Source organism: Euleptes europaea, chromosome 6 (genome assembly GCF_029931775.1).
Source record: "Euleptes europaea isolate rEulEur1 chromosome 6, rEulEur1.hap1, whole genome shotgun sequence".
Classification (NCBI taxonomy): Eukaryota; Metazoa; Chordata; class Lepidosauria; order Squamata; family Sphaerodactylidae; genus Euleptes; species Euleptes europaea.
Window position 1 is genome coordinate 89,090,073 of NC_079317.1, and position 26,987 is coordinate 89,117,059.

The 26,987-nt window shown below is 42.9% G+C and overlaps 1 protein-coding gene across 1 annotated transcript; it reads right to left on the bottom strand.

The window, feature by feature from the left end:
- Positions 1-13,378: 13,378 nt before the first annotated feature.
- On the bottom strand, positions 13,379-26,229 carry SAAL1 (serum amyloid A like 1). The gene is made up of 12 exons (XM_056851474.1): positions 26,092-26,229; positions 23,849-23,962; positions 22,858-22,941; positions 21,801-21,880; positions 21,068-21,127; positions 20,604-20,719; positions 19,945-20,128; positions 16,127-16,212; positions 15,815-16,003; positions 15,198-15,376; positions 14,292-14,384; positions 13,379-13,514 (listed from the first exon to the last, which is right to left on the bottom strand). The coding sequence occupies exons 1-12, from the start codon at positions 26,218-26,220 to the stop codon at positions 13,422-13,424; spliced, it is 1,407 nt and encodes a 468-aa protein (XP_056707452.1). The 5' UTR covers positions 26,221-26,229; the 3' UTR covers positions 13,379-13,421.
- Positions 26,230-26,987: the final 758 nt, after the last annotated feature.

Below are 26,987 nucleotides of genomic sequence, written 5' to 3' on the forward strand. Positions count from 1 at the left end.
ATTTGCTTTCATCTTGTTTGAGAGCAGCCAACGCTCACATTTATTTATATACCATGAAGATTCAGAGAAAACTGCCATTGCCAGAAAGAAAAAGAAACTGCCTGGTGTAGAACCACGGTGTTGAATGATACCAGAAATCTTGAAGCCGGTGATTAAAAGAAGGAGCTGGGCTCAATTCGGATCTCACTGGGTAGCCCAGACCAGTCACTGTCTTTCAAACACCTACCCGTAAACTGGAACAATAATACTGGCCTACCTTACAGGATTTTGGTAATTATTAGTGAAATGATGTACATAAAATTCCTTGAGATCACAGAAATAACATTCTATATCCACGATACCCAGTGGCTTGGGAGCCTCATGTGGCTCTTCTGAGCACCGTTTCCAATGTAGCACCCATCCCATGTTCCAGGAAAGTGAGCAAAGACCCTTGACCAGTGGGGCAAGTGATTCCCACCTTGAAACAGACATTGGGTTTCCAGGTCCCACTTCACCACTGGCGGGAGGTTTTTGGGGTCGCAGCCTGAGGAGGGCGGGGTTTGGGGAGGGGAGGGACTTCAGCGCCATAGAGTTCAATTGCCAAAGCGGCCATTTTCTCCAGGGGAACTGATCTCTATCCACTGGAGATCAGTTGTAATAGCAGGAGATCTCCAGCTAGTACCTGGAGGTTGAATCCAAACAAAACCCTATGCTATAATGAGAACTGCTCACGAGAAATAACTGCACGTAGCCCAAACTTAACTCTATTTTTACAGCAGAACAACACTGTGTATAAGATATACAAAGTCTACAAAGGAACCTCACTATAACTATCTAAATACACGATACAACAAAACGTACAAACACAACAGTACAATACAATGTGCAATGTGAGTCACACCCCTTCTAGAGTCCAAGGCAAACAGGACGCTAATAATGGCCATAGAAGTGGAGCACAGTCCTTCGTCACAAATAAAAAAGCTCCTCCGTGTTCTCTGTGCCACAAAGGAAAACCTGCTGGTGGGGTATGCTTCTGGCTCCTATCAGTTGCACAGTCCCGAGAGTGTAAGCAATAGATGTGCTGGTAGCCTATTCGGACTTCTCTTTGCCAGGGCAATGAAATAATATCCACAAGATGATAAAGGGAAAGGAACGTGTATCCCAGGTATTTGATCACGTTTCACCATAAGGCTTCTTCAGCCTTTGCTTAGATGTAAATCCCACTGCAACTTGGGTAGAACAGGATTGCAAGTGTGTTAACCCAAACACGAGGAGTATACCTCACTTATCCAAATGGATGGTATTGTGAGTCATCTTAGAGTTCAGTTTGGGCTACGTGCTGTTATTTCTCGTGAGCAGTAGCTGGAGGTCGGTAAGCCTAAACAGACACCAGCAGAGGGGCTGGAGAAGAGGTAAACTGGGAGCCTCCCTGAGGAGCAGGTCTCGTGCCAGGGATCAAAGAGCAAACACCTCCAACACCTGACACCCCTCCCCCCCCCCCGTACTTTCATTGAAGCACCTAGGCAGCTGCCAGGAACAGAGCATGTTGGATAAAGTGTGTGTGCATGAGGGGGGGTGTTAATGGTTATACTCTCCTTCCTGCTTGGCCAGCTCTCCTCCAGGTGCCTAGCTGATCTCATTCTGTTGCCTGTGCTGCTGTGTCTCATGGCAAGGAGAGGGCAAGAAGGCAGAGAGGGAAGAACAGGTCACAGGCTTTTTGCGAAGGGAGTAGGGTTGCAAGCCTCCAGGCAGTGGCTGGAGATCTCCCACCATTACAACTGGTCTCCAGGCGACAGAGATCAGTTCCCCTGGAGAAAATGGCCATCTTGGCAACTGGACTCTGTGGCACTGAAGTCCCTCCCCTCCCCAAACTCTGCCCTCTTCAGGCTCCACCCCCAAAATCTCCAGGTATCTCCCAACCCAGAGCTGGCAACCCTAGAAGGGAGGCTGCTCATTGCTGCTGCTACATGCCTCATAGGATTCTGCAGCAGGAAGGCTGAACGGTCAAGGGTGCACAGTCTTGACAGTGGTGGGGAGGGACGGCCCTGCATACTCAGAAGTACTGTGCTACTTAAAAGTTTGTAGTTACATATTTAATATTACCAGTTATATCTTATTTTGCTGTATGTATATGTCTGGTGATGTGGCGCATATGGAAAACAGGGGTCATGTGGTTCTTTGGGTTGATGGTCCTCGTGAATGTGGCTCCTTCTCCACATGTGCATGGTCTGAAGTGTGTTCATTGAAATCAAAGAAAACCTTCAGGCCCTGTCTGCCTAGAGCGAAAGATTATAATGTGTGAATTGGCCCCTGAGTGTCTTGGCTGCTGTTACTCATTGAGAGCCAGCGTGATGTAGTGGTTAGGAGTGGCGGACTCTAGTCTGGAGAACCGGGTTGGTTTCCCCACTCCTACATATGAAGCCGGCTGGGTGACCTTGGGCTAGTCACAGTTCTATTCAAACTCTCTCAGCCCCACCTACCTCACAAGGTCTCTGTTGTGGGGAGAGGAAGGGAAGGAGATTGTAAGCCAGTTTGATTCTCCTTAAAAGGTAGAGAAAGTCGGCATATAGAAACCTCAGAATTGCCTTAGAGGATCTGTCAATGTTTGATGAAAAATCAGCATTCAATACTATCAAACAAAGAATTTTAGATCAAGAAGAACCAAAAATATGTCCATTTACTCCACCAACATGGTCCCCTCTTAATTTAGGTTTACAAGTTAAATATGGGAAATTACATCAGTACTTTGATATACTTGAAAAACCCCTTCAATGGAGGGCATTTTATGCTCACCAGGCTGAATGCCCTCCCTTCGGCGGTACTAAATTGGCAGGTTTAAAAATATTCCTTTTGAGAAAAGATTATGTGTATGTGGCTTGCGTCAACACAATACGCTACAGCATATAATCATAAATTGTCACCTGCACAATGGTCCTCGTAAAAAAAAAAATTCTATCCTTGATTGATAAAATGAAATCTAGCCAAGAATTCTCTATATGCCTGTTTTTGTTGAATGATACTATTCCTGAAGTCACTTTAAAGGTGGCAGAATTGTTGATGGAAGTTGTCAGGACCAATGTCTAAACCGTATTTAAATCGAAAATGTATGGACAGTGAGTTTTGTGTACTGCTTATGTCATGTTTCTGAGTATATGCCTATAAAGGTCGATTGATTGATTGATTGATTGATCGATCGATCTAGAAACCAACTCCTCCTCCTATTTTGACAATGACACCAAGAAGCTATTATTTGCTCCATAAAACCAGAGTTTTCTGATATAAAAAATCATCCTAGCACCAATCTAGTATGAGGAGGATTAGGTTTCTATGGTATATTGAAAAGGTATATTTTATTACTACAGACCTTCTTCTGAAAAACTCATTAATGGTGTTCCATTCCCCTTATGGTCTGCCTGGCAACAGGTTTTAATTTCTTCTTGTTTTTATTTAACTTGCCATGAGAGTTAGGTTAGCTTTGTAATGGGATAAACTATTAGTCAGCATCAAAGCAAAGCTTTCTCAATTGTGACACATAATATGATCCATGAGGGTAATTAGAAGGATTCTGCTTTTCCTTTCTGCGTGGGCAAAATGCGATGTCAAAGAAGCCTGCAAGTTGTTTTCGAAAGACAAATAACAGGCAATCTTGGAAATCTAGAGATCAAACAAGGCACCCAGGCAGGTCAGACTCACACTAAATCCTCAAACAATTTCTTGAAGTTGGGACAGTTTTAAAGAGCTGATTGGCAGAGGAAACAGCCTCTGAATAGCATATTCTGCAAATTATGCCCTGGGGGTTGCATCTTTCAATTGTGGCCTATGCTTTCTCAAAGGGCGCTTTCACACATGCTGAATAATGTACTTTCAATCCACTTTCGATGCACTTTAATGATTGTTTGCAAGTGGATTCAGCTGTTTCACACAGTTAAATCCTGGCGCAACGTGGATTGAAAGTACATTATTCAGCACATGTGAAAGCTCCCTGAGTCTAGTGATCCTCTGCCAGGTATGGCATGGACAGTCTACAAGCTGAACAGCTCTTCCACATGAGTAATATAAACCCCTTTTTCTGGATTCTGCTTCATTTTGGAAGAAGATTAGCTCTACCGTCCACATGTAGAATCTTCCTGGTGAAGAAGACATCCTGATGTATGCAGTTGATGAAGGAATCCCATGTCAGTGATTGGAAGATAATACTTCTCCATGCCCAACGTGTTCCGCTCTTGCAGATCAAGCACAATGGCAATGCAGTGTGGAGGCAGAAAAAATTACCCCAGTGCACACAAGAATCTTTAGATTTAGAATTCAGGGCTCAGAGCCAACGGTAATCTCCTTTTAAAAAACATTATTAATAATGAAAAAGTCATTTACAGAAATAAATGAATTTTCAGCTTGACAGGGTTATAATGGGAAGTCCGGTATCTAATGAAAAGAAACCATTTTCTGGCACTCTTAGAGTAACTAGTGTCGATGCCAAAGCAGCCCTGGGCCAGGAGACAATTATTTGCACCACCTCCATGACTCCTCAGGCCATGGGGTCTTTGTGAGAAAGATTGTGAGATTGTGAGATTGTGAGAGAGACTTCATGTTTCATATTAAAGCTGAGAAATTAAGATCAAGATCACAATGGCCTGGGGAAGGTGAAGTTTGAGGAGGGAAACTGACATTGCCATCTATTAGAAATTGAGGGCCCCATGGATCGTGATTGTGGTTAGAAAGAGTCAGGTCCGAGCACACAATAAAACAGCGTCAAAGACTTTCTCTTAATCAAACAACAATCCTTTACTTTCCTAAACAGGGTAGGTTACATGGGATGAAAACAAATAACAATCTTTCTATCTAGTTCCCTATAAAACTTGCTAGAGATTCTAGCAGGTACTATGGCTTAAATCCCTTTGTCTGTGTCCCAGCTCAAGAGAGCTGAAACAAGCATCTTGCAACTGGCCATCCTGCCCTAAAGTTTTACAACCTTAACAAAGGAACAGAGCAATAAAGACAATTCTTACTCCCTGTCTTTTGGCACGTTTGCAATGGCGATTTGCTAGCCAATAGACTACTGACATCTGTTATTTCATCATCATCTTGAGACTATCTAAACTGTTGATATAAACAAGTTAACCCTTTAACTGCCCTGACAGAAATGGAACTCGCATTGAATCCCCAACACCATCCTCCAGGTGATCTCTAGATGACAGAGATCAGTTTCCCTGGAGAAAATGTTGGCTTTGAAGGGTGGAATCTATGGCATTATACCCTGCTGATGTTGCTTCCCTCCCCAAAGTGCACCCCCCAAATCTCCAGGAGCTGGCAACCCTAAAGGGAACATCTCTGCAGCTGGGAGATCTATTGATTCCAGGAGAGCCGTTGCCTCCACTGCTGGTGTGTGTGCGCGCAGAGGGAAGCAGGTGGGTGGCTGGGAGGGTGATGGGGCAGAAAGAGAAAGTGATGGGGTGGGGGGCAGAAAGAGAAAGTGACAGGCATCAAGGGAAGAGAAAGTAAGAAAAGGGGTGGCAGGAGGGGGAAAGAGTGAGAGACTGAGAGAAGTAGGGGGAGAGGGGAGGAAGCAAATGTGGGAGGAATGGGATAGCTGCTCTGGTGAACTGGATTTGTTTCCCCACTCCTACACATGATGCCAGCTGGGTGACCTTGGGCTGGTCACGCTCTCTGTTGTGGGGAGGGGAAGGTGGTCGTAAGCCAGTTTGACTCTCCCTTAAGTGGTAGAGAAAGTCGGCACATAAAAACCAACTCTTCTTCTTCCTCTACTGAGTTTGCCATGTTTACTGTTCAGGGCAGCACGACGTTACCAACTGCTCTGTGCAACTTGACAATGTTCCTACCACCTTCCTGATCTGTATCGCCAGCTATTATGGTATGCAAGTTTGGCGATCACCCGAGCCCATTTTACCGTGTTCCCGTCTCCCCTGGCCCTTTTCAAGCACGTTGCACCTGGGCACCGTGTTTCCTCCGTTACTCTTGCCTGACAGGGCAACGAAAAGCAGGGCTTCCGTTATTTATAGCTTCTTTGTCACCTCAAAGAAGCAGGAAAGGGGCTCGGCCATGCAGGGACAGAAGGGCTTTGTGTAATTTTAATTAACTCCCCTTCTTTCAAACCTGAGTAAACCCCCCCCCCCAGGCCAGAGCAGCCAAGCTAATAATATTATGAAAGCTTTCTCTTTCCCCTCCAGAGGAAATCAACACTGGGCACGGCAACACCTGACATGTCCCTACAAAGCCAATCCGTCTCTGTCTGTGCTCTGAGACTAAGCAAATGTCATGCAAGCGCTTCAAGGGTGAGACACCAGTACTGCAAAAGGTTTCCAAAAAGCAGCGTAGGGTGCCCGTTAATGAACACTGTCATTCTTTCCAAGAAGACTGTTTTGCATGTCATTTTTCCTAGAAGACTATATTCTGACTGCAATAGGTCACAGGGACCTTATCACTCTAGTCTTGGCCCATCTACGATGGCCCCCAGTCTCTTTCTGGGCACAGTTCAAGGTGCTGGTATTGACCTTTAACACCCTATGTGACTTCAGACAAGCATACCTGAAGGACCGCCTACTTCCTTAGGAAACTATACAACTACTATGGTCATATTCTGAGGACCTTCTGTGGCAACCCAGGAGAGGTCCTTCTCTGAACTCTCTCCCCAGAGAGGCTGTCCCCTTCCGTTGCCATCTTCTACCTGTGGGTAGAAGACTTTTGTTGCATCTGACATTCCCTCAACAATCCTTTATTTCTGACCTGTGTTCTAGTTGTTTTCATGCTTTTTGTACATATATTTTAGGAGGAGGAAGAGGAGGAGGAGGAGGAGGAGGAAGAGGAGGAGGAAGAGGAAGAGGAAGAAGAGTTGGTTTTTATATGCCGACTTTCTCGACCACTTAAGGGAGACTCAAACCGGCTCACAATCACCTTCCCTTCTCCTCCCCACAACAGACACCCTGGGAGGTGGGTGAGGCTGAAAGAGTGTGACTGGCCCAAGGTCACCCAGCTGGCTTGGTGTGTAGGAGTGGGGAAACAAATCCAGTTCACCAGATTAGTGTCCGCCTCTCATGTGGAGGAGTGAGGAATCAACCCGGTTCTCCAGATCAGACTCCACTGCTCCAAACCACCACAACCACTGATGTTCAAGTGGGAGCCAGTCCAGAGTAACTGCATCTTTAGTTCTGGGGGGATTTAATTCCCCCTTTTAAGTTTCAGATTTTTCTGCACACAGGGGGTCCTCTGAGTTTGCAGAAAAAACTGTTGTGGGTCATTCTAGCTGTGCATTTAAGTATCTGCAGGCAGGGGCCAGACATGTGAATTAGATGTATATATATATGTTTTTATTGTTAGCTGCTTTGGTGGCATTTCTGAGAGGAATGGCTTGTCTCCAGTTACTAGAGTATACAAAGGTGCTGGTCACAAAAGGCTTTCAATTTTATGGATACATTTATTCTAAATAGGTGACAAAGACAATGATGAGTTGTGATGTCTTGTGGATATGAGACCATATCTTCTTCAACCAGCATACAATGTGTGGAGGGGAGCCGCAACTCTTGATCACCCTTCTGTTTAGATTGCCTTTTGTAACCAGCACCCTTGTACACTCAGGAAAAAAAAGGTTGTGAAAAGGTTGTGTACATGTGTGCTTTTTCCAACTGAATTACAAGGTACAGTGAGAAGGAAAGAGACCCTTAAATGAAGGGCCTGCTTGCATGTTTAAATGAGCCGCTGTGGGTTAATACCACAAACAGGACTTGCACATCAACTAAAATGCTAAGCTTTTCAATGGACTCAGCCTACACATTCAGTTGCAAGTCACCCAAAGTAATCAAGGAACAAGAAAACAAGTTTCTACACATACAAAGTGATCCCTCACAAGGAATGAATCAAGCATTCTTGGCCCAGAACATCCTTCCTGCTTCCGTGACTACTATTTAGAAATCGACGTTGATATGACTCCATGACGTTAAATAAAATGCAAAAAACCGGGAGGTGTGTTTTTAAAGTAAATTTTCAAGAGGTGAGGATGATAGTTATCAGCCCCGTCTCTTGACGTCACCAGCTATCATTTCCCCCAAGGCTGCCCCTACAGTATAGAGCAGTCTAAAATCTAGGTGGACTTCCTTGTGCATTTCATTACCATCCTATTGACAGTAGATAGGGGAGCGATTCTAGGACGGTAGACCAGGAAATGATTTTTGTGGATTAATTAAAGTAATCGACGAAAAGATTTCCCCTTGAAGGGAGGACAGCAGATGGCCTGTTAAAACTTACAAATTCTCCTCTACATGTGCTCTTTAAAAAAAAATACACGGCAACAAAAATAATATTGATACAAGCTCAGTCCCCAATTAAGGGACTGCTAACATCACGTAATGTTCCTTTTTACTACTGCAACACATGATTTGCTCATCTCAGGTTTTCTTTGAAACAATTCCTTTCTAGAATGGAAGGAGGAAACGTAACGCTGTCAACAGTAGTGTGGTTTCTAGATGCGATAGAGTGTAATCATCCATGTCACCCTTTAACTGCTACTTTTTTGCTATAGTTTGGAAGATCTGATAAACACGGCTTCTGTTGCTATAGCAGTCCAACCACACGGACAAGTCAGGCAGCTACCTTGGGTGGCACAATTAAAAGGTCACGCCTGCATGACCTCACAGTGTAGCCCTGGGCTTACAAGATCATCATGAGAGGTTCTAGTTTTTCTCCAAGTGCGGTATTTTACACCAACTGCCAGTCTTCAAAGGCTCCTCCATGTCAAATAACGTGCAGCAGTCTAACCTGGATGTTATCAGGGTATTTGCGATAGTGGTCAGCTCTGCTTTCTCCAGGAACAAACAAGCTGAATCGGGGAACAGGTGCTCCATCCTGTCTCTGTCACTTTTTTAGCTACTGAGAAATTCAGGAACATCCCTAAACTGTGAGCTTGATCTTTCAAGGGGAGTATAACCCCAATCAGGTTATATTCAGGTTGGCACTCGTATGGCCTCAGATGACACCCTGAATCAGGGCCTCTGAGGAGTGGTCAGGTAGCTTCATATGGGAGTAGGCTATTCTTCAGGTATGCTGGCTCCAAGGGCTTTAAAGCTCAATACCAGCATCTTGGTCCTGGAAGCAAATCGGAAGCCAGTGAAGATGGAGCAAAACTGGAGTGATATGGCCCCACCAGCCAACTCCAGTTAGTGTTCTGGCCGCAGCATTCTGTATCTACTAGCTTATGACATTCTTCAAGGGCGTCACCATGTACACCGCATTGCAGTAAATTAATCTAGATGTTTCTAGCACCACAGTGGGAAAGTCTTCCCTGCCCATAATTGGCTGCAGCTTTTGAAAACTGGTGAAAAGCATCCTGGTCACCACCGCCACCTGCTTATCCCAGGGCCAGCAGCTTGCCCAAGCTACAAACCTATTCCTTCAACTCACGATTATGAGACATCCCATTTCCTGGGTCAGACCTTTCCCTACCAGTAGCACCTCCATTTTGTCAGGATTGTTTCAGCTCATCTATCCTAAAAAATACCTCCAGACACCTGTTAACGCTTTCCATAGTCTTCTTGGGATCTGCTAGAAGTGTGAGATAGAGCTGGAAGTGTGAGATATTGGATATCCAAATTTGCTCTCCCAGTAGCTTCATGTAGATGGAATCCTGCAGGACCTCGCAGACCAAAGGACAAGGTGCCAAGCAGCAATTCTCCAGAACCACACTCTGAAATCACCCTTCAAGTTAGGCCCCAAACCACTGGTGCCACCCAACCCTGAAAGAAGGTTCAGAAGGACACCATGACCAATGGTATCGAAAGCTGCTCAGAGGTCCAGAAAAATTAACAGGGCTTCACTCCCCCATCCATCTCCTAGTGTAGGTCATCCACCAGGGCAACCAAGGCCGTTTCAGTCCTGTAACCAGGCCCTAAACCAGATTAGAACTGATCCAGAGAATCTGCTTCATTCAGGAAACCCTGAAGTTGGTCAGCCTCATTCAATCACCTTGCTGAAGGGTACATTTCAGACTGGGAGGTAGTTATTCAACTCTCCTAGGTCCAGAGAAGGGTTTCTTTGGAAGTGAAAGCACCACTGTCTGCTCCAAGGCAGGGACAACCACCCCAACCAACTCTTGCTCAGGGAGGCATTTACTATCTCCTAGACCCAACCCACCAACACCCTCCCCAATAGATTTAAGCAGCCAGAAGAGGCAAAGTTTGAACAAGGAGATGGTAGGTCTCAAACATCCAAGAATCCTGTCACACCCTCAGTCTAAACAAGCTGAAAGGTATCCCACACAACAGGGCAAGTTGGCCCCCTGGAACCACCTGATCCTGCTAATGTAAGTTCAAGTGGGAACAGATGTGAGAGATTTTATCCACAAAACACTGTGCTAAAAGATCGCAGCAGGCTAGAGCAGTCCACCTTCTCTCATTGGCCAGAACCTAATAGGCCCCTGGCCACCTGGAAGAATTCCACAGGTCTTTACTGTGCAGATACAATGCTGGTAGAGAAATATTGTTCCTTTGCTTCCATCAATGCCACAGGACAGGCTTCAGAATCTGCTCTAGCCTACGCCTTGATGGATTCGTCACAAGTCTTTCTCCACAGCCACTCTAGCCATCTCCCTTGTCTTTCTATCACCTCCAGCATCTCAGTAAACCGGGGGGCCACCCAGGCTCTTAAGACCTGAGATCCCACTGTATACATGGGAAATGGAGTCTGCAAATTAGTGATTTCCACCCAGGGCCACGCAATGCACTCCCCGATTAAACTGACATATACACCTAAAATCTTGAAAACCTTTCTCATGAATCATATTGCCTCTGAAAGATCAGTAGATTTAATATAAAAACGATAGTTAATACAGAATTAAACCTTATTTTAGATTGCTTTGTTTCAAGTAGTGTTTTGTTCACTGGGAACATCCCTTAATATCAAAGGAACTCCCGTTTCCTAAGGGGTGACCTCTTCACAGGAGAGCAGTGTCATTTTGAACAAAAGTATATAACATCACTCAGTTAGCATACAGTCTGTCAAGCAGAACTGGTGGAAATAGTATCTGACATGACCAATACGCATTTATAATCTGTGATGCAAAGAATTCCTCTCTTCTACTCCTGTTGCTTCCTGATATGTCAAAAGATATTTCAGAAATCGCATCATGTCATGGAGGAATGATTCTGACCTCAGGATAAAAAAAGCAATCATCTTTCTTGACTTTTACATCATCACATAGATCAAGATGGGTAGCCGTGTTAGTCTGTCTACAGCAGTAGAAAAGAGCAAGCATCCAGTAGCACCTAAAGACTAAAATTTCTAGCAGGGTATGAGCCTTCATGAGCCACAGCTCACTTCTTGGTATCTGAAGAAGTGAGCTGTGACTCATGAAAGCTCCTAGCCTGCCAGAAATGTTTAGTCTTTAAGGTGCTACTGGACCTTTTCTACATCATCATATGATTCTTTTAAAATCATCATCAATTGAATACACATTTTTAGGATGTCTTTGGTGGATGAGAGACAGAATCATCAGTTTGTATAAAGAAAAAGGTGTAACGGCAGCCCTGCACTACACCTTTAAAAATCAATGGGAGCTTTGCCTTTTACATCTGTGAAAACAGGATCACAGTCTTAAAGCAAAGATGTCCCCTTTGTTACATAGAATCAGCATTGCTGACATATGGCCAACTAGCCTCTGCTTAAAAACCTCAAGGGAAGGAGAGCCCACTTAAAGGTAAAGGTCCCCTGTGCAAGCACTGGGTCATTCCTGAGCCATGGGGTGACGTCACATCCCGACAGACATTTACTAGGCAGACTTTGTTTACGGGGTGGTTTGCCAGTGCCTTCCCCAGTCATCTTCCCTTTACCCCCAGCAAGCTGGGTACTCATTTTACTGACCTCGGAAGGATGGAAGGCGGAGTCAACCTTGAGCTGGCTACCTGAAACCGACTTCTGTCGGAATCGAACTCAGGTCGTGAGCAGAGCTTGGACTGCAGTACTGCAGCTTACCACTCTGCGCCAAGGGGCAGTTACTCCATGTAAAAAAACTAATGTACATAAGTTAGCTGAAGATACCCAATAGTCAGAATTATAGTACAATTTACTGTTAAGAATATATCAGACCTGGGAAATTATTGTAAATTCCAATTGAAAAGCTTTCTCCCTAGTAGAGGTGAGCAGAAATGGGCAAAGCAGCTTTCTGAGTAATGCTGTCACCCCTCCCCGCCATGGTGATTTCTCAAGTGGTCTGTGAAAGGTCACACTTCTGGAGGGATTACATTGGGCCATGGTAGACTCACCCAGGCCAGAGCTCCTGCCTTACCCCACTATACCATGAAAGACCGAGTGTAGCGCACCATGTCAGGTGCTCCAATTCAAGGAAGAAGGTCAGTGTGCAGAAGCAGGCTTGTGTGCCTTTCACTTGCTATGCCAGAAACCATGGATTAAATTGGATGTGCACCAAAATGCACATGTAAGTTCAGATGCTTTCTATCTGAACGGCATTACTTGCTATCTGGACACTTCTCGCACGGAGGTGAATGGAAATATGCAGGGAAGATAAATGACACTTAGACTGGGGTGCACATTCAATTTAAACTGCAGTCACTTAGAATCATAGAGTTGGGAGCACCAGGGTCATCTAGTCCAACCACCTGCACAATGAAGGAAATTCACAACTACCTCCCCACCCCCAGTGACCCATACTCCATGCCCAGATGGCCAAGCTGCCCTCCCTCTCATCATCTGCTTAAGGTCATAGAATCAACATTGCTGACAGATGGCCATTTAACTTCTTCTTAAAAACCTCCAAGGAAGGAGAGCTTACCACCTCCCGAGGAAGCCTGTTCCACTGAGGAACGGCTCTATGTTAGAAAATTCTTCCTAATGTCTAGATCGAAACTCTTGATTTAATTTCAACCCGTTGGTTCTGGTCCGACCTTCTGGGGCAACAGAAAACAACTCGGCACCATCCTCTATACGACAGCCCTTCCAGTACTTGAAGACGGTTATCATATCACTTCTCAGTTTTCTCCTCTTCAGGCTAAACATACCCTGAGATTGGATTGAGATAACAGAATCTAGCAACACCTTGAAGGCTAATTTATTATGCCATAAGCTTCCATGAACCACAGCTCTCTTCTTCAGATGGCTCTTCTTGTCCCACTGTGCTACCAGTTAGCCCAAAGCCAAATCTGATTGACTTTATGACATCGTCATGTCGGTTGCACGACCTCTAGCTGGATGGAAGCACAATGCCAGGAGGAGGTCCACTCTCTTTATTTTCAATGGTAATGAAGCAGATACTGGGAAGGGCAGCATGAATGGAAGAAGTGTAAAAAAAAGGCAAGTTTTCCTAGCAGAGATACTGAAGGAATGCAAGAGTAATTCCTTCTGAAATCCTTACACGTTGCCATGTTTAAAAACTGGAATGAAATAAATCGCAGTCTTTCTTGAAAGAAAATATATTTCAGTTGTTCCTATGTCTGGAGTTTCAAGCTAGGGAAGCTTTTTTCTAGGGTATCAGCAAGAGACTGGTCAGCTTCACGCAGCACTTCTAAAAAGCTCTCCACCTGGAAATAAAATGGAAGTTTAAATGAGTTCATTGAGGTAGGACCACAGGAACTGGCAGACAACAACCAACTAGTGTCGAACATTGTGCATATGAGTAATACCAGTTACTTCAGAGAAAAAGCCACGCACCGACCAACCAGATTACTTAAATCCTTTCCAAAGCCCTAGCTGACTTTGCACTAGTTAATACTATTAAAGTGAGGATTATTTTTACTGCCCATTAAATATCTAATTCAGAGATTTTCAGACTGCAAGCTGGGGACCGAAAGTGGGTTATAACAGTCTCAAAGGCGTGACTCCCCAGGCCCCATTGGGCAGGACTGCCTCTTAGGCCAGCCCTTCTTCCAGATTCGTAAAAACCGCTGTCACAATTAGGCTGATTTCCTACTGCATGGATTTCCTACTTGCTATGGAGTAGCAACTCAACTTGTGCCCTACCTGCTTTTGGTCAACAAAGGTTTTCCTTTCACTCCCTCACCTATCAGGAATTACCTTATTTTAGAGGCAGAATGCAAAAGCTTTAACACAGAAAGAAAACTCTGTTAGCTGGGGGAGCCTAGGTGAAAGAGCCCAAAGAGGTAGCTGAAGCTGGACGGGACTGGATTTCATGTCCTGATTGTAACTTAAATAAATAAAAACTTACAGCACACTCTTTGGCTGCAGGCCTCTAGTTTTTCAACTGATATTGCAGCTTACAGCACTGCATTTCTTCTAACTCTTTTCCAATACAATCAAGTCAAATAATATTTCATACCCATTTCAGATACCATACCTACCGAAGTGAAATAAAAAGGGAGGAGATTTTGAAATGCACAGGAACATTTCTGTTCATTTAGATGGCCTTGCTTGAGCCCTTCCAAAACGTTTTCCTGAAAACACAAAACCATGTATTCATATATGTTTTAAAATAGAGCCCATTAATATCAACCCTCAATTACTAAAACCATCAACTTAGATACTGTACCAACTTGCAAGATCTGACAGTAAAACTCAGCGCTAGAGGACAGAAGTAAATACGTGTGCTTTGGTGAAATTATCCGTGGGGCTCCCCCATGTGATCAAGACACTTCAATATTGGCACATGGGGAGTTGTACCCAACATTCAAATGTACAGAGAAATACTGGTGCTTGTATGAGGACTGCATATGCTTCAGAAGCCCCATGTGTATGACAGAACCTTGGGAACCACCTGGCTCACTGAATTCTTCGATTGCTCTTTAGCACAACTGAAACACGAGCTGGAAATCAGCATTTTAATACAGTAAGAAAGGGTTTTTGTTGATGTTCTTTTCCTATACATTTTCAGTTTCAGAATAAAAGAGCTCATATCACAAATGCAGTACTATAAATTTGTTATGAAGACATTGAATTCTATTGTTATAATTTAGGTTTCTAATCAGACCTTCGTACAATTAAGTGTAGAGGCTCAATTCACAACTGTATTTAATGCAAAGCAACCCCACACGAGGTGATTTGCACATACGTTTTTATGTTGTGTATCTTTTGTGAATCTACCATCATGCTGAGACATATGCATCACATTGGGAGGGGGGAGAATGAAAAACTTGTCCATGTCAAAAATTATCACAGGGCTCACTTCAACAGTGTGTGTTTGTGGCGGGAGCTAGAATAAAGAGTTTGAATACTGTCTCCTTTGCGTTCCATGATCATAAATTTTTTACCTTAGACAGTTCTTGCAATATATTGGAGAGCAGCTCACAACAAATGTCCTTCAAGATTTTTAAATGGAAGTCTTCCACAGGCTCCTCAGTCTCTGACTCTTTGGAGTCATCTCTGGACGTCTTCCCACATTCCTCCATGTTTTGTAACACTCTAATCAAGCTAACAATCAGAGGCATATCTAATAAACAAAGCAAGTAAAGAAGATTATATGGACTAAAATACATATTCTGGGGGTTTCCTGCCTAAGATTTTGACATGGGAAAACACCAGTCAAGGATTAAATATAAAAGCATACATTCATGTACATTATAAATAATAATAATATGTACAAGGAAGGGAAGGGCAGCCACTTGGAAGTCACACAATTATGATCCACACAGGAACCTGATTACAGCTAGATGAACTTATTTCTCCAATTTTTACATTCCCCATTACCACTGTGCTTACAATATAGTCCGTTTGTGCCCCCACCCCCCACTATTCAATAAGGGTCTTCTTTCAATTCCTAAACATTTTATGAATTATTATTGTTTTAGTGGTTCCCCTTTATTTCTGTCTCTGAAACCCTTGATAATGTACTCCAGTTAAGTTTTAGGGAACAAGTAAAAACACTCACTTTTTCCTATCTTGACATATTCCTTTTCCTTTTGTGAAGAGTAGATGACGGACAGCACAGACAAAATGGAAGCCAACACTGTCTTCTGTTCTTGAACAATAATTGGTGGGTCATCTGGCTGGCAGAGCTCCTTACAAAAGAGACCATACAGCAAATTCCAAGTTTCTTTCCCACCATCCGTAGTCTGTACTTGAGAAGCAAAAAAACACAGAACCCTCCATTAGCAATTTTTTTAAAAACAAAACAAAAACCTTGCCTAAAAGGCTCACGATGCCTGGATTGACCCAACAAAGTTTAATTAAAATATCTTACCAATAGCTTGAATGCCTTCATCTACTGTAGTAAGCAGCTGCAGGATATGCATATAGACATCAAGTCCTTCTGTATTGTTATCTGAGCTGCAATAGCAAATATGAGTCTATTAATTACAGGAAGGCCTTTACCCTTGCCAGATGCCAGGCCCTACCACCGGCTGTTTTAAAAGGGAAATATAAGAAGATCCCTAGATCAGAGAGGTTATGTCCGTGTAGAACAGGGGACATTGAAACCATCAAACATGCACTGATATATTGTCGAAGGCTTTCATGGTCAGAGTTCATTGGTTCTTGTAGGTTATCCGGGCTGTGTGACCGTGGTCTTGGTATTTTCTTTCCTGAAAACTCAGGAAAAACAGTCTCCCATAGGAAAGGTATTCTTGCCATTTATTAAAGGAGTCATTGATAGGATGGAGAAACATTTGAAAAAACATAACCTACAAACAGTGTTTAAACCCACCAAGAAATTACAACAGATGCTACAATCAGCAAAAGACAAAAGAGACCCCCTCACCTCTGCAGGAGTATATCGTATACCTTGCAGTTGTGGACAAGTTTACATCGGGACCACACAACGCAGCATACAAACAAGGATAAAAGAACATGAAAGATACTGCAGACTTGGCCAACCTGAGAAATCAGCAGTGGCTGAACATGGACTGACCCAAACAGGACACAGGGTCTTATTCCAAGACACTGAAATACTGGACAATTCTACCAACTATTTTGTCAGATTGCACAGAGAAGCCATTGAAATTCATAAACATCAGCACAACTTTAACAGAAAAGAAGAGAGTTTAAGAATGAATAAGGCTTGGCTTCCTGTCCTGAAAACCTCCAGACTAACAAAGACTACAGTCCACAATAGCCATGCGGATTAGCTTTGGATTCCACATGTTAACAGATCACTTCAGGATACAATGGTTCCACATTAGCATACCACACCCTCATTAGCACATTATCTTGATTCTTACAGGACAATGATTAGCACATTACCTTTGATACTTTTTGCAGGACAATGACTCAGCTCAAACCCAACCCCTTTCTGACTATATATTACTCTTCCTACACACTTGACACTGAGAGACACTGTCCTTCAGTGTTACTCCTCTAAAGTTGCCTGCCACAGCTGCTGGCGAAACGTCAGGAAAGAAAATACCAAGACCACGGTCACACAGCCCGGATAACCTACAAGAACCAGTGCACTGATATGTTGCCCATTCTACCACGAAGTTAGATCAAAGCTTACTTCCCCCCTACTTGGTAAATTCCCTGTTGAGTCAGTTGAGCTTTTGACAAAGAAGCTCCTATTAGAAGACCCTCAGCTTACGCTCCAAACTGCCAAGTTCTGCACTGTTGCTATTAAAATACGCAGAGCTTTATTAGAGAATGATTGTTAGAATATTTTACAATTTTATCAATTTTAATGTGATAATTTTAACCAGGGGGTTGCTTTTATTGACCTTATGCCTTTATATGTCTATGATTCTGCGGTGCAAACCTATTGTGTCTGGAAATTTTGATGTTGGTATGTGATTGGTCAGTCGACCGTATTAATAAACTTGACTAGCAAATATACACATTCTTTTTTGATAGTTACCACAAAGAATTCTTTATATGTACATAAAATTGTTTGGGGCCTTATGCTAGTCAGGACCAGGGGATCCATGCACTCACATGTGGGTTTTTTAAACATTAAAAATGAGCGCATTTGACTGCAAAGGGCTAGATCTGCTCTCTCTCCTGCTGTGCCTTGAACACGTGAAGCTGCCTTATACAGAATCAGACCCTTGGTCTGCTCAAGTCTCCAGGGTCTCGGGCAGAGGCTTTTCACATCACCTGCTTGCCTAGTCCCTTTAACTGGAGATGCCGGGGATTGAACCTGAGACCTTCTGCATGCCAAGCAGATGCTCTACCACCGAGCCACAGCACCTCAGCCTTGTTGTACTCTTGCCTTCAGCACTTCTCACCCCCTATACACTCGGTCTTTTGTTGCAAAAATCCACACACGCCATTTTAAACATGAACGGATGGACACATGTCTAGTTGGGATGCAGTTCCTGGTAATATAGAAACTGAAGGAACGCCACTGGCTTCCCCTCTCAGATGAACCAACCTCAGTCTGGCCTCTGTGTGCCGCAAGATGAGATGACAGAAGCGCAAGGTGGAAGAGCAGACTGTACTCATTCAGCTAGTAGTCAGGAGATGCAAAAATACTCACATGCCCAAGATAAAGGTTCTAGTCAAACCTGCTCCCTAGTATACTAATTTTCTACTTGTAGAGAGCTTTAAAAAAATCTAGGCGGATATTAAAATGAGAGGCTCCCTCTACCATATATGGTGGCTTGGTTCCTTCAATCCCCTCAGCCCTTCAAACCACCACCTCATTCTGCTGCATGTGCAGAACAGGCCTTCCCATCTTCCCAAAATCCTATGGAGAGTCAAGGCAAAAGAACCACACTTCTGAAGTTATAGATGCAACCATTTGTGCAACATAGTGTTTCTATGCTTAGAAAAGCAGACACTGTAGCCTAAGTCCCACCTATTCCTTCTACTAAGAGACATGTGAGACTAGCCTTGCTCTGAGGAGGAAAAGAAAGGAGCAAGTCAGGCATCAACCCTCACATTCGCTTTTAAAGAGAAGGGTCAACAGAGAATGGTACCCTAGGTTGAAGGTTAAGGCATCACTTCATCAGCTTTCGCTGCCTGACAGGAGAGAGCTGCAGCCAACGATGAAGGTGAATTTAGTATGATGTGCCTCCAATGGGTTTCCCTTGCCTGGTTCAGCTATTTCCAAAGACTAACTCTGGTCTGAACCTTTTTCAAGAGTTCTTCGGCTATCCACAGCTTGTTGGTGCAGGCATTCAAAAACAACTGCTTTAACCACATGTCCCCACTACGCTTAAGGCTGGTAGAAAAAGAAGAGGAGTTGGTTTTTATATGCCGATTTTCTCTACCACTTAAGGGAGACTCAAACTGGCTTACAATCACTTTCCCTTCCCCACCCCACAACAGGCAGCCTGTGAGGGAGGTGGGGACGAGAGAGCGTGACTTGCCCAAGGTCACCCAGCTGGCTTCGTGTGTAAAAGGTAAAGGTCCCCTGTGCAAGCGCCGGGTCATTCCTGACCCGTGGGGTGCCGTCACATCCCGTTTCCTAGGCAGACTTTGTTTGCGGGGTGGTTTGCCAGTGCCTTCCCAGTCATCTTCCCTTTACCCCCAGCAAGCTGGGTACTCATTTTACTGACCTCGGAATGATGGAAGGCTGAGTCAACCTGGAGCCGGCTATCTGAAACCAACTTATGTCGGGATCGAACTCAGGTCGTGAGTAGAGCTTGGATTGCAGTACTGCAGCTTACCACTCTGCGCCACGGGGCTCCTTGGCTTCGTGTGTAGGAGCGGGGAAACAAATCCAGTTCACCAGATTAGCCTCTGCCACTCATGTGGAGGAGTGGGGAATCAAACCCGGTTCTCCAGATCAGACTCCACCGCTCTTAACTACTACACCACGCTGGCTCTCCACTACACCACGCTGGTAAATTACTCCTTTATGGAGGATGCCGCGCCAAGTTACGTTAGTTACAAGGACCACCTTTCTCAAAATGTGAGAGCCAATGCGGCGTAGTGTTGTGGACTTGGAATGGTGAGGCACAGGTTCAAATCCTTATTTAGTCATGAAACTCAGTGGCTCAATCTCCTTGAAGGAACGGCAATATAAAAAATGTAATAAATAAATGAAACCGAGCAGTAGGGAGATATAGCTGGGCCTGCTTTAGCAGCTTAACAGTTACATGCACAACTATATAAGCATGCACATACCAGACTTGTTTTGCAGCTTCAAGAAGACAAGGTACGATCTTAAAATCTGGACATTCTTTTGGAGAATCATCTCCAGGCTGTCCTGCTGCCTGATGAGCACCATTTTTAATCCAGTTTCGCAGCAGTTCTTCATCCAGGTCAAATAACTTATCGACTACTTCACCCACTTTCACAAGCAACTCCACTGTGCCAAAAAAAAGTTAACCGCTACAATTTAATTGTTCATCAACCAGCACCGATACCACGTGCAATTTTCTCCCCATTCAATTCGTCGGAAGTAGAACTTAGAATACAGTTTCGGTACCCGTCACGTTTTTACACAAGAATCAAGCAAATGACAATCCAAGCTGGGCTGCTCCTCCCAACTACACCCTATTCATATAGAGCTGACAGTGCTTATACAAACACTGATTTTGTCTGCCTGACCTTGCACCGTGTGGGTGGCAGAAACTGGAACACCCATAGAGAATTACCTGTACTGCTTGCACAAGCATCCCTAAACATTCCAAAGAGCTTCGTTGCTGGGTTCTTTCTATCGGGACCTCTCCCAATGTTGACACAGTGCCCGCACGGACAAATAACCATTTAAAAATGCTCAGTTCTTCCAATTCAGAAACTTTAACGTGACCAGATCAACACAAAAATTACTTGAAGCTTACCATTTGTAGAGCTAGACATAATAAAACAGAGACAGTCATACACTGACGGACTTCCTCGGATTCTTTCCACCCAAATATTGGCGGCCTCAGGATGGCAGAGGCAAGTCAGCAACAACCTGGTAAAAAAGTGCGAAATTGGCATGTAATTTTTATGAAGAAGATCAGATTTAATTTAAGTTACACAAAAATAAAGAACACAGAGATTTACAAATGTAACCCAAATTAAAATATGAAGCATATAATGATTAAAAACCCAATTCAAATGTGAAATTTAGGGACAGGGAAAAAAGCAAGTTCTACATCCTGACGCGAAGCAGCATGTTTACTCAGATGTTTTACTGAATTCAATAGGACTCGCTCCCAAGTGTACAGAGCACTTCATCCTTAACCGAGAAAACAAAAAGCACCTAGGGACCTTTTCTTTACATGTAGAACGCATCACTTGGCAATATTTTTAAGCTTACCTGCTTGTTTCAAGCAGAGTTGGGGGATCTGAATCACATAAACGCTGCAATATCAACTGCCTGGAAAAAAGTGGGAATACATTGGAAACATCACTAAATACTTCTTAGAAAAAGAGGAGGAATTTAAAAAGTCATTTTCCCATTACTTTTCTCTTTGTCTACACAGATACCATTATCTTCTGAAAACGTATAAGTAATGTTTACAATTGCAAAAACAGACAAGGGGCTCAATAGTGATGATTCACAAAACCTTAAATCAAGGGTGATGCTATCATTAAGGGCCTCTGGATCAGAACCCTTGGTTCTCCAGAGAGGGGGAGGGGCTGTGACTGTTTGGTAGAGCATTTGCTTGGCATGCAGAAGGTCCCAGGTTCAATCCCCGGCATCTCCAGTTAAAGGGACTAGGCAAGTAGGTGATGTGAAAGACCTCTGCCTGAGACCCTGGAGAGCCGCTGCCAATCAGACTAGACAATACTGACTTTGATGGACCAAGGGTCTGATTCATGATAAGGCAGCTTCATGTATTCCTGTGTTCAATAATCAATAAAGCTTCTTCCTCATCAAAGCCAAAGGCTTCTCGGATAATCTTCACATTTGCTTGGAGAATTTATTTTACTTTCAATCAACAACAGTTATCATATTTTGCTCACAACTAGAGCCTACATAAGCTGGAATGTTTAAACCATATTCATTGCTTTGAAAACTTTAATAAACCAAGAACAATACAACTTACCCAAGGTTCTCATCTTTACTAATGGACATGCATATGTTTCGACAACAGGCCATATTACCTAGTATTCCAACACAGATTTCCTGAAATGACAAATACGGTTAAGCACGTGCTCTAGGATGGAAGCCCCAAAATCTGCTTTTCAAAGAGCAAGGCAGGATCCATGAGCAGGGTCCAAGCACTTAACCTGCTTTTAAAAAATCTGTTCTACTCCATCTAGGAAGTATGTACCATTCTAGCCACCACAGTTCAAAGTAGATACTGACAGACTGGAAAGAACTAACAAATTACAGAGATGCCAGTTAAAAATAGGAGACAGAATGTAAGGGAAGGCAGTAGGAGTATGTTTTGCCTATATAAAAGATGATTGAGATAAAGATGGGCTATGAATACAATTTTCAAAATGACTAAAGAGAAGAGAATGTTCATTCCTTCCAGTTCAGCAGTGGATTTCAAATTTTGAAGGTAGCTCATATGTTAATCATCAGGAATAACTTCTGAACTATTAGAACAATTCGGCAGTGAAACAAATTGTTAGACTGTTAATTGCTGAACTCCTTAGAAGTTGTCTGTGTATTTATTTTACAGCATTTATAGTCTGCTTTTCTCAAGAAGACTCAAGGAGGTTATACAAAGGAAGTTTGGGTAACATGGAAAAGCCTGATGAGGAGAGGAGGGGAGAAATGGAATTCGTGATTCACTGGGACCCTTAAAAATCTGTGATTCTATGACAGAGAGTAGTTTTCTCAACTAAAACACATAATCTGTCTTGAACTGTCAATTTTAAAAAATTAACAGCACTGGCCTAAGAAGAGATAGTTTTTAATTCGGTGGGAGTCATGCCAGTCTGATCACCAAAGCATGAGAATAAGTTCTGTAACTATTTTCGGAGAAACTATGACTAATAACCACAACTGACGGAAATCCAAAAATATTAAACCTTTGTGGAATGATTGTTTCAATATTCTGGCAGAACCCCCACAAATATTTACTCTTTTGCCTTTCACCCCACACTTTACTATATAGAAAACACATGAAAAACATTCTTAACAGGACTTACAGTAAGCCGAGGACATTTTGATTTGGCAAAAACTCCCATAAATAGATCAGGAGCATTAAACTCTTGAAGAAATAAAGCAACATCCTAAAAATAAGAAAGATTTATGTATTAATGGGTTTTTTCCTTACAAATTAAACCCTTCTTTCACTCAGAGACCCTTATCTTATTCATATTCAAGGGGTCCCCTATTTATGTTCAACACAGGCAATCTTCTCAATTTTTATTTGTCTAGTGCAAAGTAAACCTATCATCCAAATCACTTTCCTATAACCTTCTTTCCTGAGTTTATGGTTAATGTTAGTAAACAGTTAACTACATGTTGTCATGATACATCAGCTGATCCAATATCAGCTAGAGCAAACTGTTACAAGTTATTAAAAGAACAACAAAGAAACACGATTTTATTTACTCTTTCATCTACACACCCTACCCTGCTATGAAACTGGCCCAGATTATCCCCATGATTCTCAAGAAGTCTGCAACAGACAGACGTCATGTGCTTACATGGTGTGAGGCTTGCTGTTTCTAAAAAAATAATTGCAATACCTCTTTCAACCTGCCTTTAAACTCTTCCAAACTCAAGCCTTTTTACATTATTTTTATTCTTCTATCCTACTCTCCCTAACATAGCTGGGCTCCGAGCAGCTGACAACAAAAGTTAAACACATTAAATTCAACAAATACATTAAAACCATTTGCATCGGGACCGTGAATAGGCATTTTTAAAGTCACATTTTAAAACAGAGCTTTGAGCGAGCATCAAAATTGACCATGCAAAAATGGCCCTAGCCAATTTTCAGTACTTTCTTTAGAAACCAACAGCACAACACAAAGAGAACTCCAGAACTGAAAGATCTTGGCTACTTATCAATCTAATCCTAATCGTCACACACTGCATACAATTTTTTTAAATGTACCTGGCTAAAAGAGGGGGGGTGTAATCTTAGCTGGGTATCTCATTTCAATGTTAAACAAACGACAACCAAATTACCTTGTCCATTGACATATCCCAAACTTTGCAAATGTCATTCTCCATATCTTCATCTAGGTCCACCTGAACGTCCACATTGTTCAACTCAGAATCACCCTCTTTAGGGCTAATAACCTTCCAGACACAGTAAGAAGGAACCAAATTAGCATGTTAAGAGTACAGGCAGCCTTCGTGTCACTTGTAAAGTCTTGTGCATACCTGGCTAAAAAGCAAGTATCAGTGAACTTAGTAAAACATTTCCAAGCTAATGTTGTTGGGACTGGGCTATCAGCCTACTTACAACGCATTATTTCCGGATACTATTAATCAACAGCATACCAATGGGTATTTTTAAAATCCAACTTATGTGCCAATCAACATAGTTCTTTCATTAAAGTTAATTATATGAAAACTCAGATACTGTTCACAGCATCAGTTTTGAAATTATCTTAAACTAATGGGTATTTTTAATATTCAACTTAAATGACAATCAACATAGTTCTTTTATTAAAGTTAATTATATGAAAACTCAGATCCTGTTCACAGCATCAGTTTAACAGAAAACAGAAAACAGAAAACAACCTTTATTGGCATTAACAGTAACAAAACAAACATGTAAAGCAGCTAGATATGGATCTAAAAAAGAATAAATACACAGTTCATCGGTAAATATTATAATAAACAATTAAATGAGGGTTCCCCTCCTTCTTTCTCCCTCCTTTAGGACCTTGGCCAGGAACTCGGCTACTTGAGTGGTAACTTCAAAGCTTTTGTCATCCAATAAATGGGCTATGTTTCCAGTAGTCATTGCAATAGTAAATTGAGGAAGGGAGCTAATTAAGCTGCATCGAAGCTGTGTGAAAAGTGGACAGTACAAGAGAATATGTTGTATTGTGTCAGGTTCTTTGCATTGACACCTACAATATCTGGCTTCGCGTGGTATTCCCTTGTATCTACCACTAACAACAGCTGAAGGGAATATATTAAATCTGGCCATCAAAAATGCTCTACGGTGAGAGGGTATAGTTAAGTTAAAAAAATACTGGACCAGAGTTTGTTTGATAAGAAAGGCCTAAAAAACGGGGGGAGCAGATACCTTCAGCACCGGCTTTTATTATTTGGGAATCACTGTCCCATATCCTTTTTTGGATTGACCTAAAATATATATAATTCACTGGAATTGGACAAGGAATCAAGATCAATCCTGAGTGCTATTTTTACTATTAAATGCTTGGAATAACTGCGACCATTTCTCCATAGCAAAAGCATGTTTTTTTCCGGCTAGCAAAATTTGGTACCCCTTTCTCTTTTCGCAGTACACTGAAGGGACCCAAGCATCAACTTAAACAGCAACAGCAACAGCATCAGTTGCTAAAATATCTTAAACTAAGGGAAAAGGTATATAGGAAGCCACAGTGATCTACTGGTCAGAGTATCATACTAGGACTGGAGAGACCTGGATTCAGATCTGTGCTCAGCCTTGAAGATCACTCCAGGGAGCTCAGGCCAGTCACCATAGAAGAAGAGTTGGTTTCTATATGATGATTTTTCTCTATCTTTTTAAAGGAGGATCAAATCAGCTTACAATCTCCTTCCCTTCCTTTCCCCACAACAGACACCTTGTGAGGTAGGTGAGGCTGAGAGAGCTTGAAGAGAACTGTGACTAGGGCAAGGTCACCCAGTTGGCTTTATGTGCAGGAGTGGGGAAACCAACCCGGTTCACCAGATCAGTATCCCCCGCTCAAGTAGAGGAGTGGGGAATCAAACCCGTTTCTCCAGATTAGAGTCCACCACTCCAAACCACCATTCTTAACCATTACACCACACTGGCAAAAGAAGAAATGCCATGTGATGAATCATGTAAATTCCCTACAAGGTTCAGGTAGCTGGTACAGGGAAAGATTTTAAGTGTAGGACGGGCAGATGGGAGCCAAACTCTTCCCCAGCTCAAGGTTTTCTGCTTGAATGAATGTTTTAAAAGCCAGTTCGCTCCTGAAGGGACTTGCTCAGCAAAGAGACCAAACACCCAGCAAAAGAGGCTTTGAAAAATGTTGTTATGAGGGATGGAGGTAGCAGAAAAAGTAGGTTAGGGAGGATGCCGCTTTCGGTTCCCATCCTGTACTTTAAATCTCCCGTCTCCCCATCCTCTGCTTTGTTGGGATTTGGCGGCAGGTAGATCACAACGTAAGAGGGTGCTGTTCTCACTGGTGACACATCATGGAATTCTCACATCTTCAAAACAGACAACAGTATATGTAGTGCACCTGAATTAGCTTTGTCAGGACACCGAACAGCCAATGCTTGCTGTAGACTGTATTTCCAATGGAGTCCCCAGCAACTGTTTCCTCTTCCTCTGCATCACTGAAGGGTGGTGGTGATGGATTACGGTCCATACCTGAATAAGTCAATCGATGTAAGGGAAAACATGCAAGAATTTACAATAGCAAGCCTTCGACAATATTTTGAATAGCAAGACTCTTCTCAATACTACTTCTTCCCCAATCAAAGTCAGCAAATAAAACTGAGTGTCGTCCTAAGCAGGGATACACCTGATTCAAATGGGTTTAGAAGGGATGTACGGAAGCCCCATGGAGCAGAGTGGTAAGCTGCAGTACTGCAGTCCAAGCTCTGCTCACAACCTGAGTTCGATCCCCACAAAAGTTGGTTTCAGGTAGCGGGCACAAGGTTGACTCAGCCTTCCATCCTTGGTTAAAATGAGTACCCAGCTTGCTGGGGGTAAAGTGTAGACGACTGGGGAAGGAAATGGCAAACCACCCGTGAACACAGTCTGCCTAGTAAATGTCGGGATGTCACGTCACCCCATGGGTCAGTAATGACCAGGTGCTTGCACAGACTAGCTTTACCTTTTTACCTCTTCTTAGGATGACATTGTAATATACCATAACACAACAGTTGCATGCATATACCATGTCATCCTGACAGTAAAGTCAGACAACGTATTTTTTTCAAGCTACAAGAATCTGGGTCTTCCATCCAACTCGTTTGATGTAGTGGTTAAAGTACTGGACTAGGATCTGGGAAATCCTGATTCGAATCCCCACTTTCATAATAAATATGAAAGCTACATTTTATATACATATAAAGCTGCTTTTCTTCGAGGGGGAGATCTAAATATGTATTTTTCAAAGACTATAGTTTT

Excerpts from the sequence above, each read along its gene's own strand:
- SAAL1 (XM_056851474.1), bottom strand. The coding sequence starts at position 26,220 with ATGGACCGTAATCCATCACCACCACCCTTCAGTGATGCAGAGGAAGAG. Across the intron at positions 20,129-20,603 it reads TATGTCTAGCTCTACAAATG|TGGAGTTGCTTGTGAAAGTG; the intron begins GTAAGCTTCAAG and ends TTTTTGGCACAG. Across the intron at positions 16,213-19,944 it reads GAAGCTGCAAAACAAGTCTG|CTCAGATAACAATACAGAAG; the intron begins GTATGTGCATGC and ends TTGCTATTGCAG.